The following is a 15,571-nucleotide window of genomic DNA, read 5'->3' on the forward strand; positions in this document are numbered from 1 at the left end:
ATGTCCATTAATATTTTTTGCAGGAGTTAACTTTTCAAAATGGGGGAAAAATTTGAAGTTATTTTGTAGACAAATGGGGAGACATTTTTTTTTTTTAAGAAGATTTTTTTGAAATTTTGAGTCCTGTTACATGCTGGGCTGTGGAAACCTTTTCGATTTGCCCATCCTGTGAATTCCACTATCTGCAACAACCTTTCCATAGTATCGGTGGAAAATTAGTATTTTCTTACAGATTAGTGCACCTGCATTTCTCTGTTTTCTTTTTGGCATCTGAAAGATAAAGAAAGCATGAACGAGTAGCGTATTTTTTTTGTACATTTTAAAGGGAAATTCAGTCTTCCATTACATACATGTTTTAGTTGCTCTGTTGATGATTCTTCTATGTATATTTCTTCTTTGTATATTTCTCAGTCTCTCCAGCCATCATTTTCTTACAGTTCGGACAAGCAAACTCTGGAATTTCCACAAAATAGTGTTAGAAGGAATTTTCCTTTTAAATAAGTTTCACTACTTCTGTCTGAAGAAGCCATTTACACATTGAGTTCCAACTAAAATCTATAAACTGATATGCAATATTTAAACTAAAATGTGAAATTCAAAGCACAACTGCATGTCAAGTAATATATTAAATCTAATATTTAGCGTATATCTGACTTGGAGGACTTTATTGACTACAAGATTTCAGTTATGTTAAAGCAGTTTATTTTTGCATTAAATTCTTCATTTAAGCTTTCTTTACCTGTTTCTGCAGTAGGCTAATAATTCAGAGTAACCCTGTAGTGTACATTTCTCTTCTAAGACCATTGTTTGTTTTAAATCATTTTCAGTTACTGAATTGCATTCAGGCTTGTGTTGTAAGAATTTTAATTCTTTATTTATTTGATTGTTTGAATGATGTGCATCATTAGCAAAGGTGAGAAGTAACTTATTAATTGACACCATTTTTAATGTTGCGGTTTGTTAACTGTAAATAATATACTAAGTGTATCCAAACTTCATTGTACTGCTTAAATCTCGATATATTCACACATGCAGTGTACAAATATGAAAACTGCACCCTAATTAGGATGGGCCAGTTAAAAGTACGAATTTCCCTTCAGTTAAGGCAATTGAAACTTACAGTCATGATGGCATTAAAAATTAATTAGTGTACATCCCTGATGTAAACATTTGCTAGGGTATTTTTATGATGTCACAGTTTTAATAACTGGAATCATGTCTGTGTTTGCTTGATAGCAATTGCTGTATCTTTATTTTTTAGTTCAAAAGCAAGACAGGATACCACAACAAGATTTTTGTTTTTTTAACAAAGTTTAATGTGAAATGTGGATTTCAGAAGTGCAAGCATAAGTTACTTCATAGCATTCTTCATGTTGGAAAGCCTTTTCAAACCGTGGGCAAGTTTCATACTAATATGATTCCTTTTTTTACCTAATAACATCAGGCATTCTGCATATGTACATATTGTGTGTTTGCTCTGTTGCCCCACTGCTCCAGGTTCAAATCCTAGCCTTGGTGCTGGCTGTATGGAGTTGGCACATTTCCCCTGTGCCCACGTTTCTTTTTCGTTACATCCAAAAGATTTGTTTACTGAGTTAAGTGGAGAACCAAACAAGAGTCCATATGAGTAACTGTGACCTGAAGTGTGCACAGCAATGGGGTCGGCTAGGGCTGTTTCCTGCACTGTGCTGATACCAGCTAGGTTATTTCCCTGTCACAACCCTGACATTAATGAGGCAGGTTTTATTAGAACAATCTAGGTGAGAACAGGCCATTCAGCTGAACAAAGTTCGCCAGTCCTGTACATTTAATTCTTCTAAAATACCATGAAGTCTAGTTTTGAATGTGCCTAAAATCCTACTGTCTGTTACACTGCTTGGGTACATCCAAGTGTCTATGGTTCTCAGTGCAAAACTTGCTCTCAAGTTTTTCTTCACACAAACATTAACAAGTTTCCAACTGTGTCCCAGTATTTGTTAAACTCATTTTAAAATAAGTCTCCATCCACTGTACTAATTCCCCTCATAATTTTGAACACTTCAGTCATGTCTCCTCTTAATTTCCTTTTGCTTAAATAGAAAAGTCTAAGCTCTTTTTTTATCTTTCCTCATAACTCCTCCCCTCTAGCCATGGAATCAGTCTAGTTAGTTTTTTTTTTTTTTTTTTTGCTGGACTTCTTCAAGCGCTGCCAAGTCCTTTTTTTAACCTGGAGATCAAAACTACACACAGTACGCCAGATGAGGCCTCACCAGTGTGTTATAAATCTTGAACATAACTTCTTTTGACTTGTACTCTATACATTGTGCTATATAACCTAAAAGTCTGTTAGCCTTCTTAATGGGTTCTGGACATCGGAGGTAGATAGTGACAAGCCTACTACGACTCCTGAATCCTTCTACTTTTGATTTTCAGACCTCCCATTTAACATTCAAACTAACGTTTTTACTTCTAAGTGTAATACTTAACATTTACTTTCACTAAATTTAATCTGTCACAAAACTAACCAAGTCTATATGCTGTCCAAGTCCCTCTGTAACGAGTCCATGGATTTTATCCGCCAATCCACCTAGCTTGGTATCACTTGCAAACTTAACCAGCTTGTTACTTATATTCCTATCCAAATCATTTATTTATATTAAAAATAACAGCAGATCTAATCTGACCAATTTTTCGCACCATAACCCTCTGCTTCCTGTGTCTGAGACAACTGTGCACCCATCAACATACTACAACCTGAACTACTGCTTATTACAGCTGGATGCCTAACCCCTCATGTTATCAAATGCTTTCTGAATGTCAACATAAATAATAGTGTATGCACTACTTTGATCATATCCTTGTGGTGCTTCCTCATAGAATTTAAGCATGTTAGTAAAACACAACTTCCTTCTTTTGACCCCATGCTAACTGTTTAATAAAGCTCCTGTTCTTGCCTTGTGTTGCTCAGTCTTTTCCTTAATAATTACTTCCATTAACTTACCTGTGATGCATGTTAAGCTTACTGACCTATAGTTTTTTTTTTGGATCAACCGAAACATCCTTTTTATGTAACAAAATAATATTTGGCATTTCCCAGTCCTTTTGGAATTTCACCAGTGTGCCGCAACGTCCTAAAAATATGCAGCATGGGGTTATATATGTACACACTAACCTCAAGAACTTGAGGATAAATATTATCTGGTCATGATGATCTGTTTGATACTACTTTGATTAAACAAGATGATAAGTCTCCCTCTACAATTTCCAGATCCCTCAGTACCTGCTTAGTAGTCTCTTTTACTTCTGGGTGGTTATCCACTTTATCACTTGTGAAGATCTCAGAAAAATGTAAGTTTGGAGCATCTTCTATTTTGTTGTATTTTTTATTTTACCTTTACTATTCCTGATGCACTTCACCTCCTGCTTGACTGTTCTTTTACTACTAAAATACTGAAAAAATCTCTTTGGGTCATCTTTTGCTTCATCTGCTATATTCCTCATTGATGTTGGGTGGATTGTTCTACTAGCCTGGATAAAAATGGTTTGCCTTAATACAACCTAAATATAAGTGTAGTGAAATGGGGGCATTTAATCCACTCTAGAGTGTTACCGCTGATCCGACAGCAACCGATAAAATGGCTTTGAAGAAACTGAAAATCTTGTATTTAACAGCAAGTGACAGCATTTACATGGCAGTGCAGAAAAAGTGACTTAAGTGTTACCCGATTTCATATTTTTCCTTTATTAGAAATTGTCCGTTAGGGGCCATGTTGGAAGTATTCATTCCTGTGGTAAAGATATATGGTAAAGTATATCCACATTTTTGACTGTATCATCTTCTGCTATTCAGATTATGTTGCTGCAGAAAACAAAAGCAGTAAGATTCCTGGGTAATAAACAAAAGATCTTTCATTTCTTTTTAAACTAGGACCTTTTTAGTTGAACATAATGTAGTGCAAGAAAATTGGTTGGAAGTTATTGTGCAGTCAGATTTTTTTCACATATTGCTCACCCCTTATATCTTACCTCATTATACTGCTTTGCTCAGAAACTACTTGTTCCTTTTCTGGCCAAGTTCACATCGTCCAGTGTTCCGTGCATTCTTTAACTTCCCTTACTGCTGCTATACTTTCGTATAGCCCTCTCTTTTCTTTCTGTACCTGTCTTCAGCTACCTCCAATCTGTCTTCTTTCCTTGATGCTGGACTGCTGAAGTTCCTTGAATCTGTACTTTTACTTTTGTTCAACTGGTTCCTTTTCTTCATATGAAATATTCTGTACATTAAAAATAATTTGTAAGAGTTTTTTACTGTATAGAATTCTATAACTGACACTCTATGAAAGCTTACTGCAGATGGACCCTTCATAAATGAGTGCTGATGGATCTCCTCCATAGTTGGGCGATCTGTAGGCAAGTGGGCGAGGCATTTTCTGATGATGTCTTCACAGTCTTAAAGGGAAGAAAAACGCTGCTTCAGTTTCCCAAAACTCATTTATTCCATGTACAAACATTGATTTTTTTGTCTTACCTTCAGAGATGGGCCTTTCAAATTTGAGATGACCTTCCACAATTTCATGCTCTGTGGAAAATGGAAGGCATTTATAAACCATTTCGTACAGAATAAGCCCTAGAGACCATACAGTGGCAGGTATTTCTCTAAATCGCCCAGTAACATAAAACTCTGGAGGAGCCAGCCAAAGAACACCTAGGAATAAAAGAAGTTTTATCTGAGATGTATTTCTGGAGCAGCAGGATTCAGCATGATGTGCCAAAGATATAATCTTGATGTTCTTCATCTTGTTTCCTTACCACTAAAAAAGTCTCGTTCTTCCTCTTTGAAGAAAGAAGCAATTCCAAAGTCAATAAGGATCACTTGCTCTGAAAAAACATTTACAAGTATATTATCTGGTGTCACATCTCCGTGGAAGACTCCACAGGCATGACAATGCTGCAGTGCCTGTACAATCTGCTGGAAAAAGCACCGAGCCTGTGACTCTCTCACTCCAGTACTCTGGCACTGAATGTAGTCCTCTAAATTAACACATGGACTGTGACGTTCCATCACCAAAGCAATCTTCTCTGTCCCGTTACACCAGTCCAGTAGCTGGATGACGCCAGGATGTGGCGGCTTGCTTACCGATTTCATTGCAGCTACCTCCATTGGCAGGGGATTAGGATCAAGAGACTCCTGTGCAAAAAGGTAGGTATAAAACGCCATGGAATCACACCTCTATATAATATACAGAATACTAGTAGTATTTATCAAACTCAAACTAATTATGAAATGCTAGGAGTATATTTACTCTGCTTTGTAAATTAAGTGTGTATAGTTTTTTTAAGAGTCATTTGTTCTATTAAGTTAATACAATGGTCACCTTAAAGTTATGACTAAATTCTTTTTATATCAAAAATGTAGTTTCTATTTGTTAAGAATGGATGTAAAAATGCAATATATAACTTATTTTGTAGCACTTGCAGTTTACATTATAGCAAAATCAAATAATGAAATATTATTGGTTATGGAAATAATAGTTTAACAGATGCTTAAGTCTACTTACACATAAAACCCATTTGTCATCGCTGCGCTTTCCAATAATTTTGATCACCACCTGCAAGATTGATTTATAGGCTCAGTAATTAGAGTGCAATAAGCTTTCAAATCACATTGAAATAAAGCAAAAAAAAAAGTTTACTGGTTTGAGGTCTGAAGTTTGGGTTGCAGCATAGACTTCCCCAAAAGCTCCTGATCCAAGCCTGTTTTCAAAAGTGTATGCTGCCAGGAAGGATTCAAGCACTAAAAAAGAAATTTGGCCAAATGAGAACTTGTGCAATGTCCTGGAGTCTGGATAGTCAAGCTTTCAAAATTAAAAAAAAAAAAAAAAAGTAATGCAGATAGATTAGGGTAGCATGATAACAGAAAGTAGCTTGCAGTTTGTGTTACCATGCGATCATCTTTTTCCAAGACGAATATTATAAGCATTAGCTTCATTTTGTGAGCTTTCTAAAGTAGTCTTAAATGCAGCATTAGGTACGATCAGGAAACAAGTTTTCATTCCAGCAGATTTAATAATTTGAAACTCATTTGTTAGTTCTAAATTAACTAATTTGATTAGCTTGACTTTTTCTGTTTGCATTTTGTAGCCAAAAAGACACTGCAAATTGTGAAAAAGTTACAGTTTCTAACTTTAACATTTAACACTCCCTATTTTAGTTTTCACTTATCTTTTGTCCTCTTAATTGTAATCAGATGGACACAATAGGTGCAGAACCAGGTTCAAATGACTAGGGATTTTTTTTAATGATCTGCTACTTCCATGTCTGCGTGTATCTATTAACAAGCAGGTTAAACTGCTAAAATTTTGATCTAGTGTATCCACTTGATCCAGGTCAGAATCACACGGGCAAAACAGGAGGCAAACCAATACAGGCCTTCATTCCATCAGTGGGCACACCACCCTCACTCACTCACTTGTGCAAATTAGAGTCACAAATGTCTTTGAAATCTGCAATAGGCTGGTGCTCTGTCCAGTATTTGCTGGGATCCATGCAACCATGCTCTCTGGATAAGCAGATTTGGAAAATGGATGGATGTCTTTGGGATATGGAAAGACAGACTTAGGCCAGTCCTGGATTCAAACCCTTGAATCAAATGCAGTGGCCAAATCACTATACTACCCTCATTCCAAAATAATTAGCCAAAAATAATAACAAGAAAATCAAAAAAGTATTTCAATTCCCATGTATAACGGTGAGCAAAGGTGTTTTTTTTAGAAAACCAAAACATAGAACTAGTATAATCTTCTCCCCTTAGATTTCAGTTTGGTTTAGAGACCTCGCTCCTCTCCCTCTACTTATGTGACTATATTTCATAATGATAATAATCCCAAGCGCTGTTTAATGGGGCACTTTTGCACAGTGGGTGTCTCATGCACTTTTTTCCTCATGTTCTGCCCTCCTGTTTTTTTCCCCTTTGGACCTCTGTATCTTGCTGCTTTGTCTTATTTCCTGTCTATTGATATTCTACCACTATTACCCGAAACTCTCTCAGTTCTTTTGGATTTGTCCTCCCTGCATCTCACCTCTTACCAGTTTAGTCTTATCTGTTTAGGCAGTCTTGCTGTTAAACTTCTCCTTGCTTCATGGTGAAAATCCCATGTCTGTCACTGTCATATTTCTAGTGTTTATTCTATTCTGCAGGCGATTTCAGTGATCTCCATGCCGCCCAGGGCAGATTTTCAAGAGGCTATGATGAGCATGTTTTTTTAGACATTGAGAGACTTGTTGATAAGGAGATTGTTCCTTGTGAACTGACTGTTAGACACCTGAACCAATGTTATTTCACTGATTATATGTGAAAGCATCAGAAAAAAAAAAAAAAAATAACCCAAGAAGTGGCACACACAAAACTGCATTTTGCTCCATGGTAATGCATGTTGCGCTGTCGGTCAAAGGGTTTTGGACCACATTCAATGTGGTTGTTGCTTTCCACCCCATGCATTCATCGGACCTTTCTCCCTGTGACTTCTTTTTGTTTACAAAATTAAATTGGAGACTGAAGGGAAGTCAATTTTCTAGTGGAGAAGAAATCTGGGAAAAATGCAGATGGTAGTAGTAAAAGTTGACTATAGGAAAATTTTCCAGGAATGGGAGAACTGCTAGAATAAGGGTATTGCATCTTGAGGAAAGTATTCTGAAGGTAACTAAAATCAAATTGCTGTAAGTTTTATAATAAAGGCTATTTTTAGTAATTCTATTTTTGGATTTGGAATTCTTGGATTCTCTGTTGTAGATAATTCAGACATGAAAGTAGGAGAACTCACAGAAATTTCAGAAAGACAGACACCAGATAATGTTCAATGGATAAAGTTTTAGTTTCCACTAATGGTGACATTTAAATCTTTACTAAAGTGTCCCCTTATCAGAGTCGATTTCTATAAATGTTTTTATTACCAAAACTGTATGAAATGGATTTCACAGCCCTACATGCTCATCAGGATTTAATTTTTGCACAATGCAGTTGTTGTTTTTTCACAAAATGCTTCTGACGCCTCTGAGTATTGCATTCCTGCTGTCACTGATATTTTAAATGTAATTTTAGGTTTTTTTTTAATTATACTCATTTGTTTTTCTTGACACTGTATTCTAAAGTGTTTACCCTGTAGAGTACTTTGCAGTGGTGCAGAACAGAATGGCTCTATGAGAAAAAATGATTGATTGCAGCTTTACTGTCTTTGTAAGCCACCCAAGGGAGCACCCTATCTGCCAATGCAATGTGGAACACACTGATCCTATAATATAAGAACAATAAACTAGTGAAAGGAAATTAAAACATGAGAACCCTGATTTCACTAATAAGCAGCAGAGGAGGACATAAGCGCTTTTACATATTCTATGTAATTTTTTAGTATATATTATGTATGATAGTTCTAGAAGTAAAACAGTCTTACATAACGCCAAAATGACTTATTTCTCTTAAAAATACATCTTGCAGTTTTCTTGAATCAATACTACAGAAATAATAGAAACTTGCTACTCACAAGTATGGAAATAAGGTGGCTTATAGAAGCAGTCCCCATTAAGGATCTAAGACATGCAAATACTTAGAAAGTCAAATTAAACGAAGTACCATCATCAGAGCCTGTAATGTTATCATCTGACAAGCCTTCTGGCAGGTACAGTGAGCTTCTGGAATCCTCCACTGGATCCAAAACCTCTGGTTCAATGTTACATTCCTATGGGAAAGAAATTTACATTAATTAAAGAAAGATTCCATTTTCACCATTTGACAAACATAGTAAGTTATTTGGATGAGGCTATGGACTTACTTGATTGAAGTGTTTTGAATAAGAGAGAACTTCTGCACGCTCGCACATGAGAACACTGGATCAGAAATTAATAGTCATTGGAAGACAGGCTACAATCAGTCCATACACAACAGTTAGAACAGCATATGCTTCACTTACTGTACCTAATTTTTGAACACAATCACTTTTACAATCTCCTCTTTTTATGTGTCTGAATTTATTGCTCTGCAGAATTTACTGTGTTTTGTGTGTGGAATTCCATGAGGCAGGTCCACCCTTACATCACTGCTGAAGGACCACCCCCAGCCTTTATATTTCAGGCTAGGAAGCAGATCTTTCAGAGGTTCATCATCTCTTGGGATATTAGTAGTATTTTGCACTATTTCAGTATTCTGGTTTTGTGGATTATTTGCTCTGTTCTTTTCATTTGATTTTTGAATTTAGACTTGTTAGCCATGGGTTGAATCTTTAGGCAAACCCTGTTGGCATCATTTTTCCCCTTTTTCATGTTTTGCTTTATTATCTGTGCTTCTTTTTGTTATTTGAACAAATTTATTTTTGCCTCTAAAGCCAAAGGTTTGATGGTTTATCTTCGCCCTTGAAGGACATTTTGTTTATTCAGAACATTTAAAGCATATTTTGAACTTGATACGTCAGTTCTCCATTTTGGGCCTATACAGGTGGAAGCCTACCAGTGGAGTTTAGTCAGGATACCTGGGGAGAAGTCTATACCTAGGTAGGCCAGTAAATTTGGGTCTTTTTTGAGGCTTTCACCTCTATTTGCAATGCTTGTGCTGCCTAATCAAAGTACCATCCATCTCCTTTCTCATTCCCATTATACACCAAAGGCTATGTCACATTATATGACTTTTCCAGCATGTTTCACTCGTAGACTTAAATTTTATAATCTTAGTGAGCTGAAGGCAGTCGAGGGCACACTCCCATGAAGCTGGTCACATGAATTTACATGCCCAGCAACTCACTCCAAAAAATCAAACCTGTTTGATTTTACCTTTTGTTGTAGGAATGGGTGAGTGTGCATGACAGCTGATACAATCAATACTCATTTGGAAGTACAATGCATATCATGCAGCAATGAGGAATATAGGCCTCACAAACATAACAGAAGCTTGTCTGTCTGATATCTCATGTTTTATGTACCATGACAGAATGGGAACAAAAGAAAAAAGGCCTGAGACTGGGGCTGAACTCACCATACCTGTTAGAGCCCATGCTGTACAAAGCGTTATCAGGCAACACGTTATTGGCTTTCAGAAAAAGGAGCAAGCATGACTGCAAATATAGCATTTGATTTATATATGTATATATCACCCTGCTATTTTGATACCTGTAGCCTACTACTGCTAATGTTTTGTGTAATAAATGAAAAAAAAACAAAGTGTTAGGGAAAATGGTATAATCAGTATTTTTATTTTTTAGTTATTGCAGATAATTAAGTGTTTTATGCGTACAATAAGTCTTATAGAATTTGGGATTTGGAAAACAAAAGTGCTTGGATTTCAAATGACCACACATTATAAATGGTGTAAACTGGCAAAGATATCACATTATAAAAGGCAAAAAGGATTTGTTTAATCTTTTACAGTAAATGTTTCACAACAGTTGACCACAGATGTTATCCATACTTCTACCCCCTAAGCTCTGCTGACAGATGGGGCTTAGGCGGTCTAGGCCGGCGCCTAGTGGTAAGCGCTTATCACTGCAGCCCCATGTAGAGATTCCTATCTTTATTTTGTTTAGAAACACAAAGAAATGTTTATGCTGTGCGCTTCAGCACTAGAAACAGCTCTGGGCAACGTGACACTTTTTTTATAATACAGCCTTACAAACACTCGTACTCAAAGCGAATGTCCGATGGTATTGTTTATATAATATTTGCGCATACTAGCGATGGTCGGTCTTAACATCTGACGACCTACACAGTCCAACAATAACATGAACAACATCAATGAGGATGACTACAATAATCAAACTGTAGCATAGAAGAGACAGACACGGCGAAATAAGATTAAACTATCAAAACGGCAACAGGATTGTAACTCTTGAGTGAATTGCTAAATACTGATTTAACCCAAACTATGATAATCTCCCAAATGGAAATACTGTACATTAAAACTTAATATCGTTGTCTGTTACTCACTACCATTTGTGTGATTCGTTCTAGGCACACTAAAGCAGTTGTGCGTTTTTTGGATAGGAAGATTACATTATTTGCACACACGAGCATACGGTAAATGGGAATTATGAGTAAAGATTCCTGTTCTTCTGCTTCTTTCGGCTGCTCCCGTTAGATGTTGCCACAGCGGTCATCTTGTTCCATATCTTTCTGTCCTCTGCATCTTGTTCTGTTACACTCATCACCTGCATGTCCTCTCTCACCACATCCATAAACCTTCTCTTAGGCCTTCCTCTTTTCCTTTTACATGGCAGCTCCATCCTTAGCATCCTTCTTCCAATATACCCAGCATCTCTCCTCTGCACATGTCCAAACCAACGCCATCTCACCTCTCTAGCTTTGTCTCCCAACCGTCCTACCTGAGCTGACCCTCTAATGTACTCATTTCTAATCCTATCCATCTTCGTCACACCCAATGCAAATCTTAACATTTTTAACTCTGCCACCTCCAGCTCTGTCTCCTGTTTTTTGGTCAGTGCCACCGTCTCCAACCTATATAGCATAGCTGGTCTCACTACCGTCTTGTAGACCTTCCCTTTCACTCTTGCTGATACCTGTCTGTCATAAATTACTCCTGACACTCTTCTCCAACAGTTCCACCCTGCCTGCACTCTAATCATCATATTCTCATTTTCAGGGAACGCTATCATTACGCTACGTTTTCAGTTTATTTTATTAAATCAAATGACATGTATATGTTACGGTAAAGTCTTAGTCAAAAAATAGATATATTTTATATGTAGAATGTCACCATCATCAAAAGGCACACGTTTAGCTGGTGGTTTAGAGAACTACAGAAACAAAGCTTCAGTTTAAGTAATAACCTAAGTGTGCAATTTTAAAATATTTTATAGAAACATTAAATGCAATCAATAATAACTACTAATACTGCCTGAGTCCTACTTATTTTATGAAATGGCACCCCTCAAGAATGTATTTTTCTGAGAGAGTTTTGTAAACAGATGTCGCTGTAACTCGACATTCTCAAATTGTGAATTCAAAATTCTAAATACTTCGCTGTCCCCAGTCCTGTCTTCAGGTCTCAGTGTACAGGACTGGCAATGATGATTCCTCTCAAAGCAAAGGGGGAGGTGGGCACTATTTACAACTTTGCCTAGGGCATTGAAATCCTTGATCCAGTGACTAGCTTCTAGTAAGTTGCATCAAACAGTTTTAAAATCGGATAGATGCATACATGAACAGATTTAATTCAAGTTGATAAGTAGTTACAGCCCATCCCAGCAGTATCTGGCACAGAATATACATTATCAGGAGCCAGTTATAAAGATTATGATCTGCATAATATATTAGCTCCAAAAGTTATAAAGATGCTTAACCAGAAAATTACACCTACAACCTTGTATATAGTGAAACGGTGCATTGCAGAAAGAGATTATAAAATCAAATATTACAAATTGTTCCTGCTTGGTTATGAACATTAACTGGATGTGGTCAATGTTGATATTAAAGCACAATAAGCAGTATTTGCAGGTAGATGGAGGGTCAGTTACAAACAGGGCCGGATTTTCCTACAGGCTAACTAGGCTTCAGCCTAGGGCCTCAAGATCAAGAGGGGCCTACATTCAAATTGTTAGCAAAATTTTATTATCTCTCATGTAATTTACAAACTTAAAAATGGAAGGTGAAAGGGCCTCATAAGTGGAATAGCCTAGGGCCTCTTTTCATATAAATCCGGCCCTGGTTACAAAATATAACATTCAAGAATACGTGCTTGTGTGATTGTTATTTTCAAGCAGTTGGTCAAGTCGGGTATCTATTTGTTATTTAAAGTAAGCTGTTAAGAGAACCACACAAGCTATCTGATTCTCTATAAATTTGACCTATTTTTGATATTCTGTTGATTCTTAACAGTCGACTCCCTGGACCTTACTGTACTCGGGTTTTTGTTTTTTTAAAAGTGCAAATTTATTACACTGCAAAGAATGTTATTTTGGAAGAACAGTGCCAAATGTCTAAACCGTTCATTATCAGTTTTCCTCTAAAGTCTCGATTGAAACGTCTAAAGTAGGCTAAATTTAATTTCGCTAAGATGTTAAAAATTTACAAATTAGAAGTAGTCAATAAAATCAGCCGTATTTAGTACTGCTCGTGGACTATATTAACATAGTATTTTTAATGAGTTTTTGCTTATTTTAATCCTCATTACATTTATTTTCAGTGCTCCTTTAGTGGACAATGAAAGATTGCAAATAAGTTGCATCTGAAAAGTGAAGCGGAACAGGGTGCAGATTTGGGACACCGGTCTGGAGTACTGAATTATGTGCTCGTTTGTGTTTTACTGTTGTACTTAACCATTTAAACAGGTAAACACTGGCAGCTTTTTGCGAACTAGAACACACCTCGCCTCCACTGACACCCGCGAGGACCACCAACTTCTCGTCTTCCGCCACCACCGACTGGAGCTGTTGTTGTTCCGTGTCCTGCTGCTGCGGTTCCTCCTCCGCCTCCAGACGTTGCGCCTCAGTGATTGTGGCTTCATCCTCCGGTTCCTCTGGCTTTTCCCCTTCTTTATGTGCCGATTCGTCGACTTCACTTTTCCCGGCCTGCTTTTCTTTCGCTGATCGCAGTTTCTGTAAAGCCTTCTCCTGGGCACAAAGTGTTTGCATTAGTTCGTTCACCTTTGCTTCTGCCTTCTGCTTATCCCTTTCCGTTTGCTTCAGCCTGGCGTAAAATGTTTCGTTCCCTGCCAGGCATTGGGACATCTGCTGGCGTAGGACTCGAATATCCTCTTGCACTGCACGATTGTTTTTAACGCACTCGTCGATCTCCTCGTCTTTCCTGCGCAGCTGCACCTTTAAGCACTTTAACAGCTTTAAAGCGTCTTCTTGCGCACGGAGCGCAATCCTGAGTGAATCCACTTCTCTCTCGGCTTTCTGCTTCTCACTCTGTGCCTCAGTCAGTTTGGAACGGAACTCTTCGTTACTGGTCAGACACCCAGCCATCTGTTCTTGCAGGATACGAACATCCCCTTGCAGAGCTCGGTTACTTTGCACACACTGGTTGATTTCATCGTCCTTTCTGCTCATTTGCACCTTCAGTGAATCGATCATTTTCAACGCATCATCATAAGCGCTGACCGCTTCTTTCAGTTCATCAGCCATCGCCTCTGCCGTCTCCTTTTCTAACTCCGAAAGCTTTAATTTTGAGCAGATCATTTCATTACTAGCCAGACAGCGGGATACCTTTAGCTTCAATTGATGGATTTCCTCCCGTACGGATCGATTATTCTGGGCACAGTCGCTGAGCTCATCATCTTTGGAGCGCATCTGCTCCTTCATTAATTGTATCAGCTTTATAGCGTCTTCCAAAGCGCGTAGTGCTGCTCTCAGTTCGCTCACACGCGTCACAGCAGTGCGCTTCTCATTGCCCACGTGTTTCATTTTCAAGCAGAACTCTTGCTTACTAAGCAAACATCGAGAAAGACGTTCTTTTACAATACCAATTTCTTCCTGGATCATTTTGTTAGCTTTTTCACATCTGCTGATCTCGTCCTCCTTCATACGCACTTGCTCTTTCATGGAGTGTATAGTTTTCCCAATAGTATCGTGCTGCGCTAGAAGAACTGCCCTCAGCCGACCTGCTTCAGACGCAGCCCCCTGCCACTCGCGCTCGACCCTTGCCAGTTTTGAACAGACCTCTTCTCTTCCAGTCAGGCAGTGTGCCAAATGCTCTTGCAATCTGCGTATATCATCTTGCAAGTTATTCCCCATTTTCTTAAGGTGAAAGGTGTCTATTACCGCTTTCCTTAAATGATCTTTAATATCTGACTCAACGGGGACTTCGAAATACCTATCAATCGGTTTTATGTCGGTTGTGTCTACCTCATTGCCTTTACAGCCATCTTCAGACATGACTTCCAGATTATCCTGGTTGCCGTCTTTCTTGAGTTCTTTCTCGCAGATAATTGTCTGTGAGCAGTTTTTCCTGTCGTTTTCCTTTCCAATTTCCACCTCTTCTTCGTTGTATTTTTGCCGTGGGGAGTACTCATTCTTTTTCATAGCCTTTACTGTGCAATTATCGCCACTGGAGACCTGTGGAATACTTTGCTTACCATGGAAGTCTTTAATTGCAGTCTGATTCAAAATTAGACTAGAGTGTCTCAACGTGACAAGAGGGGCACTGTCGGGGCCGCGGTGTCGTCTCCTACCGAGCCTCCAAAGGTGACCTGCGACGCCTACTGCAATTGCCGTCAACATTGCATGTGCCGATGCTAAATCCGAGAGCTCGAAATATTCAAGCGGCGAATTTTTCGACTGAAACTGCCCAAACATTTCAGTAAAAAAAGAGAACGGAGCCATTGAATTAAAAGTGTGCTTGAAAAGCGTCGACATGATGACAGTTACGTTCGACATCAGTACAATGAATTAAGGAAACTGGAGTGGAAACGACCGATCAGCAATTCATAAACATTTTTACCCTATTCTAGGTGACTGGGCCTTGGGCATTATCTTTCATGGGAAACTGAAACATCAGTCAGTGGAAAAGTAAACCTAAAACGTAATAGTGCAAGAAAAAGATTCACACCTCCTTGAAGCCCTAGAAACAGTGAAGAGGTAAAAACTTTAACTGG

At 38.0% G+C, this 15,571-nt stretch overlaps 1 protein-coding gene across 1 annotated transcript; it reads right to left on the reverse strand.

Annotated features, from left to right (window-relative positions):
- Positions 1–126: 126 nt before the first annotated feature.
- Positions 127–15,409, reverse strand: LOC127529720 (uncharacterized). The gene is made up of 8 exons (XM_051934308.1): positions 13,341–15,409; positions 8,606–8,711; positions 5,673–5,773; positions 5,538–5,588; positions 4,789–5,209; positions 4,508–4,684; positions 4,328–4,428; positions 127–270 (listed from the first exon to the last, which is right to left on the reverse strand). The coding sequence occupies exons 1-8, from the start codon at positions 15,351–15,353 to the stop codon at positions 127–129; spliced, it is 3,114 nt and encodes a 1,037-aa protein (XP_051790268.1). The 5' UTR covers positions 15,354–15,409.
- Positions 15,410–15,571: the final 162 nt, after the last annotated feature.

Source organism: Erpetoichthys calabaricus, chromosome 11, assembly GCF_900747795.2.
Source record: "Erpetoichthys calabaricus chromosome 11, fErpCal1.3, whole genome shotgun sequence".
Classification (NCBI taxonomy): Eukaryota; Metazoa; Chordata; class Cladistia; order Polypteriformes; family Polypteridae; genus Erpetoichthys; species Erpetoichthys calabaricus.

Coding starts and splice junctions, on each gene's coding strand:
- LOC127529720 (XM_051934308.1), bottom strand. CDS start 15,353: ATGTCGAACGTAACTGTCATCATGTCGACGCTTTTCAAGCACACTTTT. Junction 5,774..8,605: donor CATTACAGGCTCTGATGATG/GTACTTCGTTTA, acceptor TTTCTTTTTTAG/TGCTTGAATCCTTCCTGGCA. Junction 271..4,327: donor TTATGAAGGGTCCATCTGCA/GTAAGCTTTCAT, acceptor TTTATCTTTCAG/ATGCCAAAAAGAAAACAGAG.